The sequence below is a fragment of the Centruroides sculpturatus genome, unplaced genomic scaffold (genome assembly GCF_000671375.1).
Source record: "Centruroides sculpturatus isolate CEXI.00-Female unplaced genomic scaffold, Cexi_2.0 scaffold241, whole genome shotgun sequence".
Taxonomy (NCBI): Eukaryota; Metazoa; Arthropoda; class Arachnida; order Scorpiones; family Buthidae; genus Centruroides; species Centruroides sculpturatus.
The window spans coordinates 351,998-377,776 of NW_019384409.1; the positions used below are offsets into that span (position 1 = coordinate 351,998).

The 25,779-nt window shown below is 25.3% G+C and overlaps 1 protein-coding gene across 1 annotated transcript in view; it reads left to right on the forward strand.

Moving 5' to 3' along the window:
• LOC111618974 (protein trachealess-like) overlaps positions 1 to 25,779 on the forward strand; it is an 85,674-nt gene that overhangs the window by 43,436 nt on the left and 16,459 nt on the right. The window contains exons 7-11 of the mRNA XM_023360600.1: positions 92 to 285; positions 410 to 516; positions 11,105 to 11,252; positions 13,298 to 13,416; positions 20,891 to 21,036. Coding sequence (XP_023216368.1) covers positions 92 to 285; positions 410 to 516; positions 11,105 to 11,252; positions 13,298 to 13,416; positions 20,891 to 21,036 — 714 coding nt within the window. The remainder of the gene's footprint in view (positions 1 to 91; positions 286 to 409; positions 517 to 11,104; positions 11,253 to 13,297; positions 13,417 to 20,890; positions 21,037 to 25,779) is intronic.

Consider the following 25,779-nt stretch of genomic DNA (forward strand, 5'->3'; position numbering starts at 1 on the left):
ATTTAAAATGGAAATGGTTTTGAATTTCTTAAATCAACTTATGTAAATGTATTATTATTATTTAAAGAATTACTGTATATGGTTTTTATAGGTGGTGCTAGTCTTGTGTCACCTTCGACCTCAATATACATTCTCACACAGCAGGAAACAACCACCCAATGTAATGGGTATGGTTGGTTTGGCCATTGCTCTACCTCCTCCCTCAGTCAATGAAGTCAGGTTGGAAAATGATATGTTTGTGACAAGGCTGACTTTTGACTTCAGAATTGCTCATTGTGAACCCAGGCAGGATATTTTATTATTTTATTTTCATTTAAACGATCTTTAAAATCAATAATTTTTCATATATTTTCAATTAGTCATTTCTTTATTGTAGTAACGTAAGAATTATCTATTTTTTCTCTTACAGAGTTTCAGAATTATTTGACTACACAGCTGAAGAACTGACTGGTAAAAATATGTATACTTTATGTCACGGACAAGATGTACAGAAATTAAGGAAATGTCACATAGACTGTAAGTTCTTTTAATAAATATTCTATTTGATTGTGATTACACGTTATATAATAAATAAAGTTTTTCGAATTAAAATAGGCCCACAAAGTATTATGTTTATAAATTGATTTATGAATTATTATTTATTTATTTATTTTAAATTTGATTTTTCGAACTATTTCGTTGTAAAGCGATAATATATTTTGAATTTAAACTCTATTCATCACCAGTTCTTTCTATATTACTTTACCATTTGCAAAATAGTACAGTTGTGAAATCGTTCTTCATATCAAATATATAGCTTTAAATTAGACTTTAAAATACTAATAAATAGATTTGAATTTTTTCCAAGGAATTTTTTGAGGGAAATATTTTCTTATAAAAGATTGGTTTGGGGCCCACTGTGGATGGAGACACAGGAAATTTTCCCTTTTACCCATAGGATAACGCGCCACTGTAAATATGTCTTATTTTATTTACTACAGTCAAACCTCTGAACAACGACCACTGAGGGAAACGATGGTCGTTGTTTATAGGTTATTTTGTACGCTACGCATTTTTACTCATAAAAATAAAACTTCCTGAAAATCTTGCCGCTATTTACAAGTGGCCGTTGTTGGCAGGTGGCTCTTTATGAAAGTTCGACTGTATTTTTACTTTATATTTATTACAGGAATTTCTGTTCTTTGTGTTTAAAGTTATTTTCGAAAATAAATTTGTTTCGAATTCAATAACAAAATACCATTAATCATTAATTATCATTTATTCTAGAATAGAATCATAATAATTGAGATTTTGACTATACGCCAGGTAATTAAACAAAATCGTGTTTTTGCCAAAAAAAAAAAAAAAAAAAATTCGTAACAGAATATTACGGATTTTAAATATTTTATTTTGAACCGAGAAGTCACTTATAAAGATTAGTTTCTATTCGAATATTTTCACAAATCAAACGAGAAGTTTCATTTCTAGAAAAAATTCTCCCTGTTCTTCAAACATAAAGTAGATTTGGTAGATAACTGGTAAATACTTTATCATTTTAACGTCATATTGAATTATAAATTACACGCTGGCCGAACGATAAATAACGGGACATTACCATTCAGAGCAATTCAATGTTTCTCCTTTCAGACGAACGTGATTGCAATGCCAATAAGTTTCTTCCATATTTTTGCCTCGCTAGTTTAATGGAATTAAAATAATCAGTCCCCCCAAATTATACCTTCAATAGAAGCTCCGGGGAACTTCTAAATGCTCGCCTGATATATGTCATAAAACAAACATTGCCGATTCTTTTGAATTGGTATTATTGAAGGTTGCTAAGATCGTAGTTTTTTAAATGATCCTCATTAAAATAACAGAAATAATCGTTAATATCATGTTTAAAAATACAAAAAAGTTGTTGCATTTTTTAGTAGACATTCTTTATTATTATTATAACAAGCTTCTTATAGAATATTTCTTGTGGAATTTTTTTTTACCGATTATTTTAGTAAACTATCTCGCAATATCTGTTTATAGATTAAAAGCCGCCGGCAGCTTTTTCTCTGTAGACCTATCTTGTTTTTCTGCTATGTCGAATATATATGCGCTGGATAAACTAAGATGCAGTGTTCGAAGAATATCAATGGCATTTCTTGACCCCGGAAAGAGTATCGAGTTATTACCTCAATAACGCGGTTGTATTATTAAAGAATCGTTACTCTTCCAGTAGGTTCTTAAAATAGATACTTTTAAATAATGGCAAATAAAGCTTAAGCTGGTTATTTAGTAATGTTTTTATTTAATAATTATAATTCAAATTAAAAAATTTTCTATTTAAAGTACATAATTATTACTGTTTTAAATATTTAAGATCTTTCTATAACTATTATTATAAGTGATTTAAGTACACTTCTGAAATTTTATTGTACAAAAAGTAATTATAATAAATGAGAAATCTTAAAATTCATTCTTAAGATTCGAATTGTAATTTATAAATTCTTGTGCGATTAAATAACATTAAATCGAACCATTAAATGTATAGGAAAATTTCCTATAAGCCTGGTATCATAAAAGATATAGGTAAAGTAGAACAAAGCTCTAAAAAAAGTTTCTTCCCCATTTGACTCTTGATTTATTTCTCTGTTTCTGTAATTAAGACTGCTCAAAGTGCTATCAAACTACATTTACTCTTAAGTGGTATTTTTTTGTTAACGACGAATATTGCGATAAGAACAAAAGGTGAAATATCATATATCAACTTCCAACCCTCTTTATTTTAAGAAAATATATGTTAATGGAGTTCAATCTGAATGACAATTAATTAAAATGTGATTTTGAATTGAAATTTCGAATAAAAAATTTTTAATATAGTGAAATTCTAAAAAAAATAATCTACTTTTTATATAAATCCATTTATAATTAAAACGGAAACTTTATTTGTGTTAANAAAAAATTATATTTGTAATTTATTAAATTACATTTAACCCGTACACCGACCTTATTCGTTTTTACTTTAAGTATTGTAAAGGACGTAAAATATTTATAATTAATTCTTAGGCTTATATTTTAGGCTTTCATAGGATGAATTTTTCAGTTTACTGGGAAAAAAAACAAGAAAAGATCAAAGTTTCCTTAGATCTTCCAAAAGTTCCTTGGATATATGTTCAAATAAAGTTGTTATTTATCCCGTAGAATTACGTGTAAAAAATTATTGAAACGATTTTTTCCAAAAGAACCTACTCATTAAAAAAATCCATCAGAAAATAATTGGTTGGGTTTTAAGCAAGAGACAAAATCTTTTGCACAGTTTCCTATAGTTTCAGAGTATTACAATTTATCTTTAGTTTGACTTACAAATTTTTCAGATTCAGAAGTATAAAATTTAAATAATAATTAGTCTAAATACAATTCTTTAGAATATGTTTTGATTGCATTTAATATCTTATTTAAGATCGTATTACCAAATAATTGCTTATACATTTTTCGCCGTATATCAGTCTCTAATTTTCATCCAGTTTATTCAATTTTATATGAATAAATTTTTCTATTTTCTGTTATTTTTTCCTTTGGATACAAACATATTGTACGAAATAAATATTCTTTCTTCGTACTAAATAAATATTCTTTCTTCGTAAATGTACTTTCTTCGTACGAAATAAATACTTTCTTCGTACTTTCTTCGTACATCATTCATAATCACTATGTTTTTGTTTGTCTGTAATGAAACAGAATGTTTTTCGCTTAATTCTCCATGATAAATATGATTTACAATATACAAAATAAATCTCGTAAATATAAATCAAATATATTCGCTTTATATTTATATAAAAACCAATTTGAATACTCAAAATTAAAAAAAAGTAGAAACATTTATATTATTGCATGATTAGATTGCTCGTAATATAACTGTAATTTGTATTTTATTCGGTTTATCTAATCTTAGTTCTCATGCACCAAACACCACATAGGGCCTATTAGATATTACTCAAGAATTCTGTTATTATTGTTTTGAGTTCAATATTTAAGTAGTTTCCCTCAAAAAAATCAAAATACTTCATTTTAAAGTTACTGACCAGATCACAAGTGACCGAATCAATTATATAATTTAATATTAATATTGAATTCGATATTTTAAAATGCCACTTATATACAGTGTATCCCATAAGTCTAGAATCATAAGAGTTACGTTGATATTTGTTTGTTCTTTTACATATAAATGTGAAAGAATAAACAAATATCAACGTAACTCTTATGGTTCTAGACTTATTAAACATGCCCTAAGGAGGAGTGAATACAAGTTATTTTGATGGTGTGGATTCGCCGTCAGAGTTTAACAGGTTGCATTTAGATTTTCCATCAATCACATACAACCTGGATGCACCCTGTTAAACTTTTTGGCAATTTAACGCTGACTGCGGATCCCTACCATCAAAATAGCTTGAATTCATTCCTTCTTACTTAGCGCCATGATTTACATGTAAAAGAATAACCAAAGATAAACGTAACTTCTGTAGTTCCAGAGTCAAGAAACATCCTGTATAGGTTACTTTTTATTTAGAAAACATTTCTGACATGGTTAAATAAACTTACTAAAAATAAGTATTTTATTTATAAATTTTTGTATTTAAAATCATAACAATTAAATTCAAATATATTTACATTTAAACATCAATTAGAGCTATTAAATACATATGTAATACAACTTATTTAAAGAATTTATTATTATTATTTCGTCATTAAGATTATTATTCAATTCTGAAAGAGATGCAGATGACAAATCATATATAAAATTGTTTAAAATATTTAAAATAATAAATATATTGACTTAAAATTTAGTATTTTTCAAAAATAATTTGAGCATTCAACATAGACTATGTTTGAAACCTTTTTAATTTTTAATAAAGTTCTTAAACAAATTAAATAAATTATTTACGAATAGAGCTAGTATATAATTAACTTATAGCATCCATTATTATAGAAAAACTCAGTTTTTGAGACTTATTGCTAATAAAAAAAAATAATTGAAGTACATTAATGACATGAATAAATTATTTATAAAACTTACTTTAAGATTAAATATTTAAAATATAAAAAGTTGAAGTCGTCATCTCCTTAATTACTGTAATAAAAGATGGAGAAAAAGTATTGAATACAATACTCAGCACTATTAAAAATTTTAAAAAGAAATGTTATGTTAAATAAATTGTTTGAAGGAAAGAAAATATAAACTGTAATTTATTAACAATTCATTTCTAAATTCTAAATAAACAAAAGAATTTAAAAATGTCATAATTATTAACTATTTTAAATAATTTTTCCTCATTCAGCATCTATACAGTATTTCAATTCTATATTTGAAATATTATCATATTTTATTAATTATTAAATACAAATATTATTCAATTTTAAAATGAAAAATGTATTTTTGAATCATTTAATTTGTAAGATAACTTTGTATTTTCTTTATTCTATTTATTAGTAGAATTAATCGCATTACTTAAATATATATTTTTTAAAAATCGTTATTCAAATTATTTTCTATAATTTCAATTTATATACTCTAGGCATGCTATAATAAATATTACATTATTTACTTATAATGTAGAACACTATTTTATTCCATAATTATATGTTATTTGTATAAATGACAAACAAGATGACAGAAGTTTTCATCTTTTGAATTTTAATTGAATTCTTTCTTGCTTAATCTACAACAACTAGCATAGATATTTAGATCTTAATAGCATTTGAACACGATATAGGTATAAACATTTGCCAGTATAACATATTAGCCATCATTACAAGCAAACAAATGCAAATTACATGCCATGTTTTACTTCACAAAAACACATATATTTTATACGAAATATTATCTATTTTAAAAAGTTCAAGAAAGATAGCAGTTGAAAACTCATAAATAATAGATAAATATTATAATATAAATCAAATAACTTAACTGATTTTTATTATTTTATTAAAATAATTGTTAAACTTAAAGCAGGCTAATTTGGGGTTTATTTTTATTCTGAAATTCTTTTAGAAATTTATATATAAATTATTACTTTTCTAATATAAAGAACAATTACTATGAAGTTCAAATTGAAGATATTTATTAAAGAATATTATAAATTTTTGATATATTTTCATATATCAACTATGTGCGGATTATATATGGATTTAAATAATGACTTAGTTTTAGACTCAAGTTATTTTCTAGGCATTTTGTTTAGAAATATAAAGAAATAACGATAAAAATCTCTCACGAGTGAATCGAAAAGCCAAAGATTGTTTTCACAACTTTAATAACCGGATCTTATATAAGTAGAAATAATTTCAGAAGATAAAATTTTAGTGAAATATCACTAAGATCATTTGATACAAAGTAAGATATTATTAAAATTCGTTAATTGTAAGTGATAAAAATGTATGATAAGACGAAATGATAATACAAATTGCCATCATATAATATAGGCTATATATTTTATAACTTCTGTTGACAGGCTGAACTTGTGACCCTAAGCTATAACATATAAAAGGCCCTTCCTCTCCACCAAATAACGATACATGTAAAAGTGTGAGGTCCTAAGCTGCAGCTTGTTTAGCTTATGTTAGTAATGAATAGTGAAATTGAGGAAAATAAAATTCAAAAAAATTCGCAGCTGTAAATAGACTATCATAGAAGAGTATATTTTAATTATAAATGAATATAAAATTAATTTAATTTTATAATTTCTGAACGAAGCACTTAATTACATGCAATATACTAGATATAATAAGAATTTAGTTTTATTTGAATGGAATCATTTTAAATAAAAAGAAAAATTTTTTATAGATCGGTACTGTAATAAATAAAGCATGTATATGTTTGTTAATTGTTTCTATCAATATTTAAAAAGTTTCCTTATCACGAAGGTCTTTTATAATTATGAAATGGCAAAAGATAATATCAAAAATTATACAATCAGATTGATACAATACAACTACTTTTTAAATTTGAATATATTATTTAGCTTATTACAAGCTTTTATTTAAATTAGATTATTCACAAATTTGTAGATTATTATCTATAAAATAAAACAAATAATTTATTGTTTTAAATAAAATGCTGTTTAATGTACATATTTTTGATTTATATATCGTTTCTACATTTATAAAATTAAATTACAAATAAATCGCTGCAAAATAATAATAATAAATAAGTAAGTAATGGAAAATTTTGATAAACTTGTAGAGAATAAAGATAGAATTAGTAATATCGTATTATAAGTTTCATGAAATATAAAAAAAGGAAATAATTTATCAACAAAATAATATTTTCTGATTTTATATCAATTTAATAGTAAAAATTTTCATCAGTTTTTAAAAATTTATTATATAAAGAAGTATATAATATAGAATTTAATAATATGTTTAAATTTTACGTTACCGTATATCCAAAAGAATTTTTTTTTTTCGAAGATGAAGTTAAAATTATTTATGTAATTACCTAAAATTTAAAATATTTTATTAATTTATAAACGTTTCTAAGTCGTTATAGTATAAAATTATTACTCGCTATGTAGGATTTTCTACAAAGTTTAGTTTTTTGCTAAAATTAATATTATAGTGAAAAATTACCATTTGTGAAACAGACTGAAGGCATACAAAAGATAAAAAGAACCGTAATCCTATTTAAGCTTATTTTTAATATTTCAAACAGCTTATTTATTTACTATATCTATATAGAAATCAAATTACATAATTTTCTAATTTATTAAGTTTTTAAACATTATGTATTCTTATATACTGTAATTTAGTCAAAACTAGCAATATCTATTTTATTTATTTCGTAAAGAGTGTGTAAATTTTAACTTGTTTTAAAATATTTGGCACTTTCTGTTAATAGTATAAAATCATGAATATTAATTTATTTAAAGATATATAGTAAAATTATTCTTGCAGATAATTAAATATATTTGAAGGTTTTTAAAATAAAATGATTTACAGTATACGCTATATTAGTAGCAAGTTTACGACTATACAACCAGGAGAGTGCCTTAATTTTAATCGGAAAAAGATTGTTAATTACATAAAATTAATATACTAATTCGAAGTATATCTTATGGCTTAATACTCAAGCCCGAAACTAGAGCCGAATTTTAGACAATAAACAATGGTCTGTATATTGACTGTAAATAAGGCGTCAAATCGTCAAAAGTTTTAACTCATATATAAAAAATATAGAATTAAACGTATTAAATTTTAAAATAAAACTTTAAAAAATGAAAAAGATGATAAACACACTTCTATCAAGCATATTACACATATTTTCATATGTGTAATATGCTTAAATATTTGTTTGAAATAAATCTTTGTACTGTACACAAAATATACGCCATAACAAAATGGCTGTAAATAATTTATTCATTCAGTAATTGTATTTAATGTCGATTCAACTATAAAGCTTTAACCATATGCCCTCTCGTATATGTAATCGAAATTTTTTGTGATATATAAGTCATAGGCTGTTATGTACTCACGCTTATAAATAAAATAAATAATGTCATTTATTAAATGTAAATGAAAAAATATATATATTTTTTCAAGTGTCGTGTAGTTTATCAATGTGCCGGGTGGTCGTAATTTATTTACTTAATTCAATGCTATCTGGAGAGATATTTAGAAGTCCAAATGCAACCAAATTTGGTATGATATTTCATGACACGCAGAAGACAGCTCCATAAAAAAACACATCAAAACTCATCACTATAGCACTTATCGACGCTGCAAGCAACAAACACTTTACTTGTGCAAAACGCTCATGCTATAAAGACCTTAGCGATGCAGAGGATACTGCTTAATCTGGTCCCCATTCTGAAGGTGTAAAACCTGAGGGCAATGAACAGTGTGTTCAATGGCCGACCGTAATTGATCCTCTGTGATGCTTCTTGCATGCGATGTGACACTGTCTTTCAAGGCTGTCAAATATGCAACGTGTCCACGATAAGCCACGCTTTTTTAAATATCCCTCATAATAAAAAATCGTACTGATTAATAGTCGACTGTTTTTCGTTGTTTGCATCACCACAGTAATGAATTTTCGTATTTCTTTTTTGCGGAAATGTCTTCTTCATGTCCTGAAATGTCATCATACTAAATTTGCTAAATATCTCTCCAGACAGCGCTGATAGTGGTACTTTAATTACGATCATCCGGTATATCATTTTATCCAATCATTAATTTCAAAATAAAAAATGATTGATGTTTTATAACTTATATCTGTATTGGTTAATTATATATATTTAATTATGTATGAATTTGTAATATATAATTTTATTATGAAAAAAAATTAATGTTTTTCAATTTATCAGTCAAAAATCTTGTATAAGGTCTATTTAAATATTTCGAAATAGAATTATAAATTTCATTTTTATGGCAAACTTATTTTTTATTTTTAGACCAGTTTCTTAAATTTCAGATTATAAATTTGTGAATTAATTAATTATAATTGTTTTAGATTAAATTTTAGACGTGACTTTTAACAGAAATTTCTACTAAGTTAATTCATTTTATTTATAGAGAATATTGATTTCGATAACATTATTGCTTTAACCTTTATCATCAACTTAACTTTATATTTAAATATTTTTGCAAATATTTCTAATTAATTGCATATTTTTAGAATTAATTTTGTTATTATTATTATTATTATTATCTATACGAAAAACATTATACTGTATAGGCTATAATATAAATTTAATTTAAATAATGTTAATTTTTATTAATTTTAAATGATTTTATTTCGGATTAATTTAATTGCCAAAAGTATATGAAAATAATTCACTGTACAAGAAACAATTTTCTCTAATTTTTGTTAATAAATAGTACTTTTATAAAGACAGTTTTCTGGAAACGAAAAATTAAGATTATCCGACAGAAAGTTACGAAAATTGTATCATAAAATTGTTTCATTTAAAATGAGTGACAATTTTAGTTACTACAACGTTAAAATTTGGCGAATTAATTTCAGCTAATTTAATTTTATATTTACTTTAAACTATTGGTTCTTAAAGTTGTCCGCGGACCACTTAGACGGAGTCATAGATGAATCACGGATCACCTACGCTTTCGTCCACTTCTTACCCTTTAAATATAACGATAAGTGTGCCAAAATAGTGACTATCCAGTATTAGGCCTATATGTGTTTTTCTCTGGCGAAACCGCATAGAATTGCATTTTTAAATAAGTTAGATAATTGCTTATGAATTAGTGTTTAAATTAATATACAATTAAACATAATTGTGTATAAGCAACGTTGATTTATTCGTATTATTCGTATTTTATTCGTTGATTTAAAGTATAAAAATGTAATAATGTAGCATTTTCTAAAAATTCAGTCTTATAAATCATACATACCTCAGTTTTATTGATAGTACGGTTATCATATTAGATATAACTTCAGGATTTGAATGAATATATTAAGAGTATATCTATATCGGAAAATGGAAGTAGGGATTTCGATAGATGTTAGAGAAAATTCAAGTTATCATGTTTGAGATCAGTTTGATATTCGATGAAAGCGGGCATTCTGAGATAAGGATCAGCATTTTCTAAAGAACAATTGTTAGCTGTGTATTGGAATGCGTTTTATATTAGTCGACAATTTCGTTGAAATCTTAACTATAGTTTGTCAAATCGTATAGTAAATGCTAATAAGTTTCGGTATGTTTCGAGTAGAAGGGAGGAGAAGTATAAAAATGGAAATCGAGTTTATCTTCGTACAACTTGTCTTGTGTACATCCTAGCTTGACAATGACTAATGGGAATAGTTGAAAGGCGTTGCCTTTAAATTGTATAGAGTTTTGATATATAAAGTTCTAATACTGTAAAACCTTTTAGCGCTGTCTTTTTTACTAGTAATAACAACATCCGCATGGTTCAAATTCTCAGTTATAAACACATAAGTATATAAAACTATTCACGAATTTAATTTTGTAAAAAGAAATAAATAAATAAAACGATTTAGCTTTTAAAAGTATTTTTAACTAAACATACCATTAAATATAATTGAAAATTTTATTTAAAGTAGCAATAATTCATTTTACATCCTGTTTTAATAATACATTTTTGAATTTTATCTTTACAGTGATAAATAAGGGACAAGTTATGAGCGGTTATTACCGTTTTATGAATAAAAATGGTGGATTTACATGGGTTCAAACATGTGCCACAGTTATTATTAACAGCAAAAATGCGGAAGAACAAAGTATAATTTGTGTCAATTATGTAATTAGGTCAGTTAATTTCAATATTAAATTTATAATTTAATAATTTAATTTGGTTTATATAAGCCTGTATTAGTTTTATAAATATTAATTGCACATTCTATGGTTTTACGAAAGATTAGATTTTTTAATAGAAAATTAATTGATATTTCTAACATCCAATTTTTATAAATACAAAACAAAGGCCACGACATGTGAGAATATCATTATTATTTTATACAATAGACAGAAATCTTTTATGTAAATTACTAATTAAATTCAATTTTTTACTACAGTTTGCAAAAGAAAGTTGGTTTAATTAATTAATACACAAGAATCTCAACAGAAAGCATTTCTAACAGTAAGCATATATAAAACAGATCTATTTCAAGTATTCAGAGTACTGTAATTGTATTCAGTCGCAATGACTCTGATATCTTGAAAAATACAAAGACAATTTAATAAAACTAAATTGTAAATTTTTAAAAACACGATGGAAATATATACGAAAAACATTTTTACGTATTTCTAAAAATTCGTATAGTTCTATTATTTATAATAAATAAATTAAATTCATTGAAAGAATTACTCAAAAATATCTTTTAAATAATTTTCTTTTTGGATTATTATCATCACTCCTATATCTAATTTTTAACCAAGTGAATAAAGAAAAATTCCTCATTTAATTATTAATATAGAATGAAAAATTTACCATAGAAATAAAATAATGCATACAAAGTTACAAAATGTTGCATTTAATAAAATAATCTTACTCAACGAGGATAATATATGTCCTAGCTTCTCTAAAAGCCTATATTTTAAGAGAAATTCAACCAGAAACGTCAAGAAGGAAAGAAAGTAAAGAAAAAAAAATTATTATACATTCTGAACAACAGTAAATCTAATAATTTTATAAGAAAAACTTGTCAAAAATTAGTAAAAATAAACTTTTAAAACGAATTTTATAGAGAATTATTGTAATTTATTTCTGAAAAATCTATACTTTAAAAAAACTATGTTAAAGGTAGACTGTAGTCCATCTTGGCTTTAAAAAAATCTGAAAGTTTAGATTTTGACAGAGATAAGAATTTTAAAATATGTAAAACAACACAAATTGGGCCTATACAATAATTAATCAAAATAACTCATTAGCATATTAGGAGTATGCTAAAAATAAAAATAAAAAATTATACAAGTTTGCTTGAAATGTATTTGCTAAATTAAGTTTAATCTCCCTTTGGCGAATAATATGATAAATTTACTGGAAAAGGCGCGGAATAATGAAGTTAATGTATTCTGTTGTAACTTATTCGAATGCATCTTCCATTATATGGCCCCGAATAACATTACACGAAAAAGAAAACGTTGACAGATAAACTTGTGAACCTGTGATTAAGTTGTCTACTTTTTCTCCTTCGTCTTGAATATAATTTTAATCTCGTGAGTGGAAAGTGGAATAACATAAAGCGATATGATACGGATCAACAAACCATTAAAATTCTGTAATATAATTTATATTTAGATTGGTTGTACGTCACAAAATTAAAACGAATGTATATAAAAATAATTTTAAATTTTGAAATTAAATCATCTGATAGAATTAAATTATTAATAGAACGTGCTTTATATGAAATTTATTAATTTTAAATTAAGATATATATATTTTTTTCCAACCACGCAAAATTATTGCAGATGTTAGCGATAATTCCCTTTTATCGCCATCTTTTCTACACTTACGCCATCTACCGAGATACAGTCGAATCTACCAGTACGACGTGAACTGCGCTTACGGAATATAATCGGAATATTTCATATTAATAGGTCACGAGATAGAACTAAATGGATCTATTTTAAATATCAACGAATTAATTAACATTTAAAGCCATTATAAAGTAAATTAAGAACAAAATGTTTAAGTTGTCGAAAAATGCCAAGATCATGAAGTTTGTGTATTGTTTCTAACTAGTTTTAAGTAGTAATAGTTTATAATTATATAGAAAAAGTATGCAAGTGCTTAATATAAGTAAATTTTTAAAAAATGATTATAAAATAATAATACTTTATTTAATTTTCAGTGGAATTGAATATGAAAATTATATAATGGATTACAGTCAATTTAGTCATCTCAGCAATTTGAAACCGGATGATCCGAGTGATACAGAACATGGATCATCTCCTGATAAGAATGGTCGTGGTAAGTGTGCTATCAGTTAAAACTTAGCTTTCTTTATACAGTAATTGAAACATTACATTGTTTAAAATGACATTAAAAGCCACTATTATAATACATAATATATATAATGATCTAATTTAAACTGCTATTATTTTATCGAACCTTTAATCCTCATCATCATTTCCTTTTATATAATCATCATTTCCTTTTATACAAAAAGAACGATTGTTATATCATATATTAACAATTGTTCCTTTTGCTGTAGGAAAAAAGCAATGTCTATTCGTGTATTATATGTAGGCTGTTTTTTTTTTTCAACCTCTAATGGTTCGTAAAACAAAGACAAGTGTAAATAACAAAATGAATTTATTACCAAAAGTTAGGTACGAATGTGGTTACTTTTTGATGTAGTTGTCGTGAAGATTGAAGCATTTGTCTATCTGTTGAGGAGCTTTGAAATCCCCTCTTCGTAGAATGTTGCCGCCGGCAACTCGAGATGAACCTTGATGTTGTTTTNTATTTAATTTTCAGTGGAATTGAATATGAAAATTATATAATGGATTACAGTCAATTTAGTCATCTCAGCAATTTGAAACCGGATGATCCGAGTGATACAGAACATGGATCATCTCCTGATAAGAATGGTCGTGGTAAGTGTGCTATCAGTTAAAACTTAGCTTTCTTTATACAGTAATTGAAACATTACATTGTTTAAAATGACATTAAAAGCCACTATTATAATACATAATATATATAATGATCTAATTTAAACTGCTATTATTTTATCGAACCTTTAATCCTCATCATCATTTCCTTTTATATAATCATCATTTCCTTTTATACAAAAAGAACGATTGTTATATCATATATTAACAATTGTTCCTTTTGCTGTAGGAAAAAAGCAATGTCTATTCGTGTATTATATGTAGGCTGTTTTTTTTTTTCAACCTCTAATGGTTCGTAAAACAAAGACAAGTGTAAATAACAAAATGAATTTATTACCAAAAGTTAGGTACGAATGTGGTTACTTTTTGATGTAGTTGTCGTGAAGATTGAAGCATTTGTCTATCTGTTGAGGAGTTTTGAAATCCCCTCTTCGTAGAATGTTGCCGCCGGCAACTCGAGATGAACCTTGATGTTGTTTTGAAAATCGTCATTAGTCCCGAATCTCTGCCCTCCTAGTCACATTTTTATTTCGGGAAAGAGGTGGAAGTCGCTCGGCACTAAATGGGGCTGCACACAAGGTGTTTAAAAAGTTCCAAACTAGATGGAAGTCTGAAAGGTGACAGTCTTTACATTTTTTTCCTGAACTGAAAACTTGGATAGCAGGGCAGAGGTTTGAGACTAATGATGATCTTCAAAACAACATCAAGACCCATCTCAATCACTGGTGGCGACATTCTATGAAGAGGGGATTTCAAAGGTCATCCACAGATAGACAAATGCCTCAATCTTTACAGTGATTATGTCGAAAAGTAAACACGTTTGTACCTAACTTGTAATAAATTCATTTTGTTATTTACACTTGTCTTTGTTTTATGGACCATCGGAAGTTGGAAAAACAATTTGCCCTCAGTTTTGATGACAAAACTATAATACATAAACCTTGAACTGTTTTCTTTCTATTGGGATTGTTGTTTCTGTACCATCCTGGTGATAGATAGAACTTTGTGTTGTTAATATTTTGTATTATTTTTTCCTGACTTGTTTAATTTATAGGGCTAAACATGAATTGTATCTTATCTTTTACTTCTAACACCAAAATTAATATGTGTATGTTAATTCTTATATATATATATATATATATATATGTATATAAGAAATATTTATTAATGCATAATATATATTATGCATTAAGAATACATATAAAATAATGTTAAAAGTTCACATATTCTAATGTTACTGCAATAAATAAAAAAATCAGAAAACTCAAATTTGGTATACTCATACAAGAAGATAGTGGAAAAAAGATTGCAAAAAATAATTCTAAAAATTTATTTATAAATATGAAAGTGTGAAAAATAATAACTTATTCATAATTTCTTATTCAAACTTATAAAACTTATTCAATTCAAATAGCATTTTTGTAATTTGCCTTTACTATTTTCTTCATTATTAGTACACTTTAAACAGATGTAGCTAATTAGTCTCATCATATTTATGATAGCTTATAATTTGCAAATACCAGTAACGTGAATTTCATATTGTATGAAACTTGCATAAAAATATTCTAATTATTAGTAATGCATTTTGTCTAGTTCATCTGTTTATGTTATAGCAGTATGGGTTATATGGACCTACAATATTTGTGTGGGATGGTCTTTATATATTACCAAATATTCAGAGTTACTTTGTATATATTTTATGATAGGGTTTTTAAATCAATCAATTAAATGATTATGTTAATTACCATAATATAATCATTTGATTTGATATTCTGCAAGTTTTAGCTTTGAAAAATTATTAAGGATAATGTATACCAATCTTATCCATGTCTTATCTTTACATTCTTTTTAATTTTCATGTATTGCTTATAATAGAAAACAACTTTGAATATTTTCTGTAAGATTTTTGTAGCAGTTAATTTTGTTAAAAAGCTTTACTTTCAAAAGTTGTAGTAGTCCTGATTTGTTCTGACAGATAAAATGACATTTCTCATTTTGGGATAAGTTTTGGATCTAATTGCATTTTGTCCTCTGTAAATCCTTTCTATATCATCTGTTTGACAAACAATGAATTTACTGTTTACTATTAAAATGTCAGATTTTAATTTTATCACCAATCTGTATATTTAATGTAGACAGCTGTTTTTATCATTTGATACTGATTTAATTTGTTTTCATTTTTAAGTAGCAATTTTAATTAGATGTTATTCACATTAAAAATAAATTTTTAATCTCTTTTAATAACAAAATTCAGTAACATTATATGAAAAAAAAAATAGATTGATCAATATAAGAAACTATGAATACTTTTTTATTCATCATCATCATCATCATTTCTTTATTTATCAAAAGGTAAATAGATAAACCAGTGTTTAGACATGATCAGAAATGATGATAGAAACCTCTCTCTCCAACAATATTTATTATTTGTCAAATTTGTATGATAATTTCTTTATAATTAGGATGTATCTTTTCTTAACTTTATTGTGATCTATTAGAATTTTATTATATAAATAAAGATAAAACTTCATTTCAGCCAGTATTAAGATTAAAAATTCTAAATATTCAGTTTTTAACTGTAAAACATTTGATGTTATACTGGATGCTTTTAAGAAAATATCATATAAAAGACAGTGCATTTTATAATTTAAAGTTTAGAATTACTTTTAATAATTTTACTATAGGTAGTTGTAAAAATACTGCACTTTTCATTTTAATATTAAAGATATAAAATTAGTGTCTACATGTTTTACTTATTCTTATATTCACAAGTAGGAAATAAATCTGTAGACCATCTATTGCTTAAATATTATGAAAAAAGAGAAGTGTATCTATCAGACTTATAATTATCGAATATTAAATACTAAAAATGTACAAAGTTTACACTTGGTGTCAGTTTATTTAGCAGTTCAAATTAATGTTATTTATTTGCATAGTATTCATTAATTTCTTTTGTAACATTATTTTTCTTCTAAAACTTCAATTGTTTGAATGTAATCTCATATTTATCTTAAGCATTGTAACATAAATTAAAAAATTTAAATATTTGCATCATTATAACATTGTACTCAACAATTTATTAATATGGAATAGGGATTGTATACCGGTTTACCGATTTACCAGTTAACTGATAAATTGACAAAAAAAAACATTCGGTAAACTTTCTGGTAAATTTTTGAAATTTACCGGTAATTTTTGAAATTTACCGGTAAATGAAAAATCCATACTACAAATTTCTACATAGAAAATATTGTGTTTATAGATATTTAAAAGGGCTAAAGGGACATTAAAAATAAAAAAAATAAAAAACAAGTAAGTGTAAGCAACAATATACCTCATTTTTAATTTTATGTGATATATTATTTGTTTAATTTTAATTTAATGACTATTCGTCCAACAAGTGTTGAATCAGAAAGGGTATTCTCGGGATCTGGATTATTTTGTACAAAAATTAGATCAAAATTAGGAGATAAGACTATAAATAATTTAAGTTTCTTGAGAAGTTAATTTTAAAAAATGGTAATCAATAAAATGGTATTAGGTACTATATATTATTTCTGTTGTATTTTTATTTTTCTGTATTATTTTATTTCTGTTTATTTCTATATTTATTATTATAGTTTGTTTAGAATAACACTTTAATTTTTATATTTTTTATATTTGATATCTTTGAAATAAAAAATGTGAAATGGAAATCATAATGACATATTTTTTATCACCTTAATTTTATTTTTCAAGAAAAAAATTTACCGGTAAACCGGTATTTTAATTTTCATTTACCGAATTACCGGTAAATGAAAAAGTCGGTAAATTTACAATCCCTAAATATGTAATAAGCAGTTTTTATGGAGAGCATTACAATCAACCAATGTCTATAAAGAGGAGCCTCAAAGGACAATTGTATCTCCCGAGATTTGCTTTAATCTTTTTGTTTTTCTTCTTTGCTTAATTTTGAATAACAGTTTATAAAGCAACAAGATATTTTATAAGAATAAATTTTACTGTACAGTCTGCTATGATGAGTTCTCTTCTGTAGTTCTCCTTTAAGCCATATTGTTTGGAAAACTACATTTTTTAAGGATAGTTCTGTTTGATTTTTGTGTGTTATTTATTTTTGAAAAAATAAATAAAGATATTATAAGTAGTAGAAAAACTGTTTAAGGAACATTATTTTTAGTAAATTAATTGCTTAGTTGATCTAAATTGTATATTAATCAAATGATAATACAGGATTGTATTTGTATTTTGTATTAAATTTAATAATTAGAATTAAATTAATTATATTAAAATTAAATATATTTAATTAGTAAGTTCTGGCCCAATGAATTTGGTGTTATCATTTGATTAATTTATAATTTTGGACTTGGTTTACTGTATAACTAAATTGCCTGAAGACAAAATACAGTACTGCAGGTGTCTTTGACTTTAATATAACTAATAAAAAAAAGTTATTAGTTATATTGAAGTACTCCATGAAAACTGCTTCCTGTGCTTATTTAATAGCTTGCATTTAAAATTTATTTAAAACTACAGTATATTTTAAACTTGTATTTTAGTATTATTATAATTTGATAGAAATAATTTATGACATATTGTTAAGTAGCAAGAGAAATTGATAAAGTTGTCAATTTAGATCTGTAAGGGTTAATTGGTAAATAAGATTTAGTCTGCTACATTTTGAGAAGTGTGACAATAGAAACACATGACCTCCCACTATTTAGTAGTCATGAATGTCTAGTCTTATTGTTTTGATCCAGAATATAAGACTGTCAATGCAATATTGTCACTCTTCTCTGTTAGGAAGTTCAAAATTCTTTGTAAGCATAACTTTTTTGCAGAGAGATTTTTTTGGAATAAAAAGGAATTTTTTACACAGATTATCTGGCAAAGAAGAAACAATCAATTTAGATAATTATTGTGAAATCTGATAAACACTCAAGACATAATTGTAGATAATGTCAGAAAGAACTTTTTTTTTTTTTAACATTATGATAATGCAATACCAGACTTCATTAGGAAAACAACAAAGATGATTAAGAACCACCAGAAGCATCTTTGGGTTCTTAAGGGTGGTTATTCCATATCCTCCTGATAGTCCAGATCTGACACACTCAGACTTCTGGTTGTTTCCAAAATTAAAGGTATTGAAAATTTCAGTCAATGCTTTTCATCAGATACCAAAATTCAAGCTGCTATATGAGAATGGATCAAAGATATTCCAGAAAGTTTATTCATGTACAGAATGCAAAAAACAGATTAAAAAACAGATATGTTTGGAAAAATATGTCACTCTAAATGGTAATTACATTGAAAAATGAATGTGTTAAATTAATACATGATTTTTAATATTTTTTAAAACTGATCACATTATTCTACCTCTAATCAAACTAATTTTATAAAAACGGAAGTCCATTTATTCAAATAAAAGGATTATTGTTTAAAATAGATCTGAAGTTGTCTTGTTTCTTGAGAGCTGATATTTTTTTAACCTGATTTTTTATTGTTGAATATTCTTAATAAAAATATTCAATAGTCAGAGATTAAATTTAAAAAAACGAGTCTTATGCTTTGTTAATTCACTTATATAATGCACATTAAATTTTAGATGATGATAAAATATAATTAGATGTTAATTTTGTAATTTTACTGTACTCTAAAACTGTAAAATATTAATCACAGTTTAAATCTAAAAATTTGGGTTAAGTTTTTATTTTTTAATTTTTTTTTGTTTTTGCATTATTTTACTTGATCATTTTTCAATTTTCATAATTCATTGTTAGACTAACATATATATAGCTTGTTTAAAAGGTAAGGTCAACCAGACAGGAGGTGTTAGAGGAGTTTGCATAGAATAAATAATATATAAAAAATTTTCTTGTATTATAGTTTAATAAAGGCAGCATTTGGAATTATGTTGGCATTTTAATTATTAGCAATTGCAGATACATGCTCTACGAACAAGAAAGAAAGTACTCTATCAAAATGAGCTACCTGACATTGTTTGAAAATTAATTAAGGATGCAGATGTTCAAAATGCTCTCCTCTCTCAAGCAAGCACACCTCATGCATGCCAACGAACTGAACATCGAATCTTATCTAACAACTGGTGCTGTTGTACTTTTGCTTAAGCAGCTTGAATTCTTTGTACAAGTTCTTTCTTGTTTTCTCAGAACTGTTAATTTCTTTCCTTCATACAACTTCAAAGAAAAAGTCCAGTGGTGTGAAATTGAAGAAACTTTGTTTTAATAAAACTTGGAAACAGTACCAAATTTAGAAAAATGTTGTTATGCATTATATAGTGCAAAAATGTCATAGATTTTTGCACTATATAATGTTCTATATCACCTCCCAATTTGAAACACCCTCTATAATAAAATAATGTTGGAAAATATAAATCTTATTTTTGATAACTGCATTGTTAATCCAAAGAGATTTCATAAAAACTAAATAAAAAAAAATATGTTTAACTTAGATGAAAATTTATTATATACATAATTTTCAATTTTCATAAATTTATCAAATTTGTTAACAAATCACACTGATTTTAATATATAAAAAAATATCTTTTTGATCTGTGAAATAATTGTTTATCTTTTAGCATTATGCAATTACATTCTCAAAATTACTAAAAAGTTTCTAAATCTATGATAAAGAATGTCATTTTAATATTATCTTTAGGTCAAATTGTTTATTGTTTTTTTTTTCTTTCTTAATTATGTTAAATAAAACATCTTATAAAATATATAAATATATAGTGTTTTGTTAAAATTTATGCAGGGCATATGCAAACTATGAAAATTTCTTTACAGGTTTTATTTATTGTTATACAGATGATACACCAACAAAAGAAAGAGAAACTCCTAAGTCATCATCTCCAAAATCTAATTCAGCTCCTTCAGGAGAAAGCAATCACAGTGATCATCTCACACATCTTGATACAGGAAACAAGCATCCAGATCCTTTAAGGCCCGTAGGAGTAGGTTTGGATTCAAATCTTGTATATTTATTATTTTAAAACATTTCATAATGTGTAATAAACTTATATATAAGTTAAGTAATTTCATCAAAGATTAAATTATCTTTGATGATAAATTTATATTTGATCAAACATTGCACTCAGTTCAAAATGTGGTTATTTTAATTTCTGAATAATTTTCAAAACATTGATATCATTCAAATGACTTTTTTTAATCTAATAAATTTTTTGAACCGAAATTTTGTAACTAACATATTGATACTTTTGCCACAAAACATATCAAATAGTTTATCAAAACTAATGTATTTTTAAAAAATATCTAGTTCATTACACTTGTTTAATGAATTTAATTTTTCAAATAATGAATTAACTTTCTATTTAAAACAAAGCAAAAATAAGAAAAACATTCTTTGATAATATCAGACAAAAATAAAGTTGATTTTACTTTTATTGTTTATATGTCCAAGTCTCTCTATTATCAGTAGACTGCTTGATCTCTCATATATGAACTTACTGACTGTAGGGAAAAAATTAGAATAGTTTACATAGAATATTTTCCTAATGTAGATTCTCACTATAAATAGAAAATATAGCCTTGTGTTTTTACAGATAAATTTACTTATGTTTTACTTTTTAAATGATAACTTCATAAATTCTTGATTTCCACTGATAATTTTTAAAAAAATGAAGAAATTTTGTTTTTCAAATTAATATATTCAACTGGAAGAAATAATTGTCCTATTTAAAATACACATTAATGGAAATGTTTTATCAACACAATCTCATTTGAACTAAGTACTGAAAGTTCTTTTTATTTATTTCAAAATTCATCAAGAAGTATTAATATACTAAACATTTTAAAAATTGTTTATATCCTAATATTTGTGATAGTATTTATTTTTTTAACTTATTTTCATTTATACCAAAATTTATGCTAATACAGGTAACCCCCGTATAACACGGTAGTTACGTTCCAAAAAATTGCCGTGTTATGTGAATCCGTGTTATACGAAACAAAGAACTAATACGAAAAGGAGGGTTAGGTTCCAAAAATTAAAAAACATGCTAGTATATTTTCATAATTAAGATAAATATCTTCATAAAAATTTTTTAAGTGATACATATTAATATAAATTAAACAATGTTTTCTTCATCATCACTAAAAACACTATTAATTAACCGAGAGCGTTTTCTTTTTGGCAAGTTATCCTTATCCTCTGAGCATTTTTCTGCATTATCTTCAGATCCATGCTTTACCTTTTGCAAAAAGTATGTAATTTTAGATTGCTTGCTTCTAGTTAAAAGGTCTTTATAAATTTCCTTATATGGTGCAAAGCACTTATGAAGAATAAAGCAAGTATGGAATAAGGGGAAAACATTCGGCAACATCAGAAGCAGAAGCGTCGCGATCTGGCAACATTGAAACAAGTTTCAAGAAGGACCACGTGTATCGACAGAAGGCGAGAAGAGAAAATTTACATACTTAAGTGCTAATAGTTCACGAAAATTATTATTTTCGTGAACTATTATTACTTAAGTATGTAAAAAGTTATTACATTTCCTGTTGTTCGAGGGTTTTACCCAATTCTCGAACCATGTCAGAGTGAATCCGTGCTATAAAAGTACCGTGTTATACGGGGGATGGTACCAATTCTCGAACCGTGTTAGAGCGAATCCGTGCTATAGAAGTGCCGTGTTATACGGGGGTTACCTGTACACTATTCCAGAATACATTAAATAATGAATTATATTAATAGAAATTATTATGTATATTAACTTTTTAAATTATCTTTATTTTTGTTAATGTAATAGTAACTAAATAAATAAGAATTGCATATTAGATAAAGCATATAGTCAATTACATTTATATCCCTTTAATACTTTAGGATATTGCAAAAACATTTATAATTTTCCTCCTTAACTAATATAATTATTATACATGAGAGATAAATTTATAATGTAATTTATGTAACAAATGTACATAAGGTGATTTCAAATAGTTGTCAGTTTCCTTGTATAATTTTCTAACCAGAAACATCAAGGAAAGTGTAATTCAGAAAGTTTAATAAGTATAGAATCAATATTGCAGAATGCTAAACAATTTCAGCATTCATGCTTTTTATAGCATGTATGATTTCTAAGTGATAATCAATTTCTGTTACATTTTTGATGTAACTGTCTAGAGACAGTTACATCAAAAAGCAGTTCTGAACTTCAGTTCATTGCAGCAGTTCTGAACTTCAGTTCATTGATGGAAGTCACAGGGCTTTGTAAACAGTGTCCATTACTTATTTCCATAGAAAGATATCAAGTTAGCATTGAGGCCATGGAATTAATCATCACTCCCCACCCAAAAGAAAAATGTATGTCAAGACATGAAGAGCCCAATGTGACAGTATGCCATCTTGCTGGAACATCACATTTGGCTCAACTGAGGTAGCATATACCACTGTAGCATGTCTAGCTTAGCCACTGCTGTCACAAAGAAAAAGGGCTCTTAAACTTCCAAACATGACAAAGCACATCACATATTCATCTTTGACTATTTTTTTCAATTTCTCAAACGGCATGAGGGTTTTCTAATTTCCATATTCTGCAGTTATCACAATTTACCTTCCCTGATATGTAAAATATTGTTTCATCACTAAATCTCAAAGCTAATCAAAATTATTTTCAAAGATGGACTTTTGACAAAATTCTTGGGTAAATTGGAAATGAGGTAGTTTATCTGGTTATAAAGTTTTTACAATCTACAGTTCATAGACAAGAAGAAAAAGGTGGTTAGAAACACTCCTCCAAACAGTTTTGTGGTAGACCTTACTGCCAAGAAACTTGTATAATTGATTGTTTTTTGGGGCTTCAAGAAAATTCTTCTTGGATTTGATCACCATTTTGTGAATTGCTTGATCGTCCCATTTGTTTTTGTGCTGAACACCACAAGTCTCTTGAAATTGCTGTAAGACAGTATTATCTGAAAGTGGATCTTTTCCAAACTGAGTTCTGTAATAGGTTGTGTTGTGATAACAAATTTTATTTTGAAAAACCAAAGTATGCATATTGCTTTCTCTTGACAATCATTTTGAAGTATATCATACCTCTCAGTCATCAAAGTGGGAAGTATAGCATTGCCAAAAAAATTTAGTTACACTTTCATATTCTGTAAGTAGTTTTATTTTGTTGTTCCTGTGTGGAAAATTATAGAACATGAGAACAATGATAAATGTTTAGAATTATCCTGTATAAAAATTTCAAACATAACAGATATTAATAAATTAATTTTATTAATTTAAAATAATTTAAACATAAAAAAGTCATATGTGGTAACAGATAAAAGAAAGAAGTATGAAGTAAATTGTTATTTTAAAATAAAATAGCAATAATCAAGATTAAAACTTGTTATAACATCTACTCATTACATGAATTGTGCATTTATTTGAATAAACAAATACAGTAAAAAAACAAATCTGCTTATTTGTAATAATTTTTGGATTCAAACTGATGATAATAATCAAGATATGATTAAGAGAGTAAGTAAATAAGAATCAAAAGGACAGGTTAAAACAATTAAAAATGTATAATTTGAAGATTTATTAATAATAATTAATAGTAATTCATCCAGCATATAATTGAAATCAGAACTACTGCAGTAATTTAAACTACTGAACTGTGAGCAAATAATGATTAAAATAAGTAGCATTTAACATCTAAACACTGGTTAAAACTGATGATGATTGTATATTACAGCCACATTTTGATGCTGATAGGAGGAAAAAAGTGGCTTAAAAATGCATAATTACTTGAAGATAATGTTAGCAGTAACAAAACACTGATTACATTAAGCAAACTTATGTTTTGGAATTTGCTAATTTTGATGACATTATATGACTAATAACAGTATGTGTGATTACAGCGAGTAGATTCTACTATATATGAATACTGTGACAGAAAATGTGGAATTATTTGATAAATTTTTTAAAAGAAAAAATTGTTTGTTTTTAAACTATGCTAATACAATTTACATATGTGTAAGCTTAACTATACTAATTTTTTTTTATTTTTTTAATTTATAAGAATTTCATTTTTATTTAATAGTCAAGAATTTAAGAATTAATTTATATTATCACCACTCTATTAAAACAATAAAAATTTAAATAGATTAATTTCATTTTCTTAAAGTAACTATACAAAAAAAAAATCATTTATTTATGCTCAAGTATTTTCTTAGTTAATTTATTTGTATGCTTCAAAATATATTGTAAATTCAAAGTGTTTATAGTAGTTCTTCTTTTTATTCAATAAAATGTTTTATTATGGATATGAAATTATTAGTATTTAAAATTTTAAGTAATTTCCTATTAGAGTAATGAGCAATGTCTCTGGACATTGCCTTAAAACATAATTGCTTTTAGTGTTATCCAGAATTTCTGACAATATTAAGCAGTGATAAACTTGAATTAATATTTGTAAAATTGATCTGATTTTACTATGCTTATCAAATGAAAATACTTCGTAGTTTTATATTGAGTAAAATTTTATGACAAATTTGAAGTATTAGTTATATAGTTTTATTTTAAAGAAATAAAAAAAATTAACATTCAATTAATATTGCTATTACTTCTGTTTTTATATTTACTTATTAAATAACAGAATTATGAATTTATTTATTTAATTTTATTTCAGTCCTATTTTATTTTTATTTATGTAATTCTTCTCATAGGACTATTCTTCTTTGTTAATTCATTT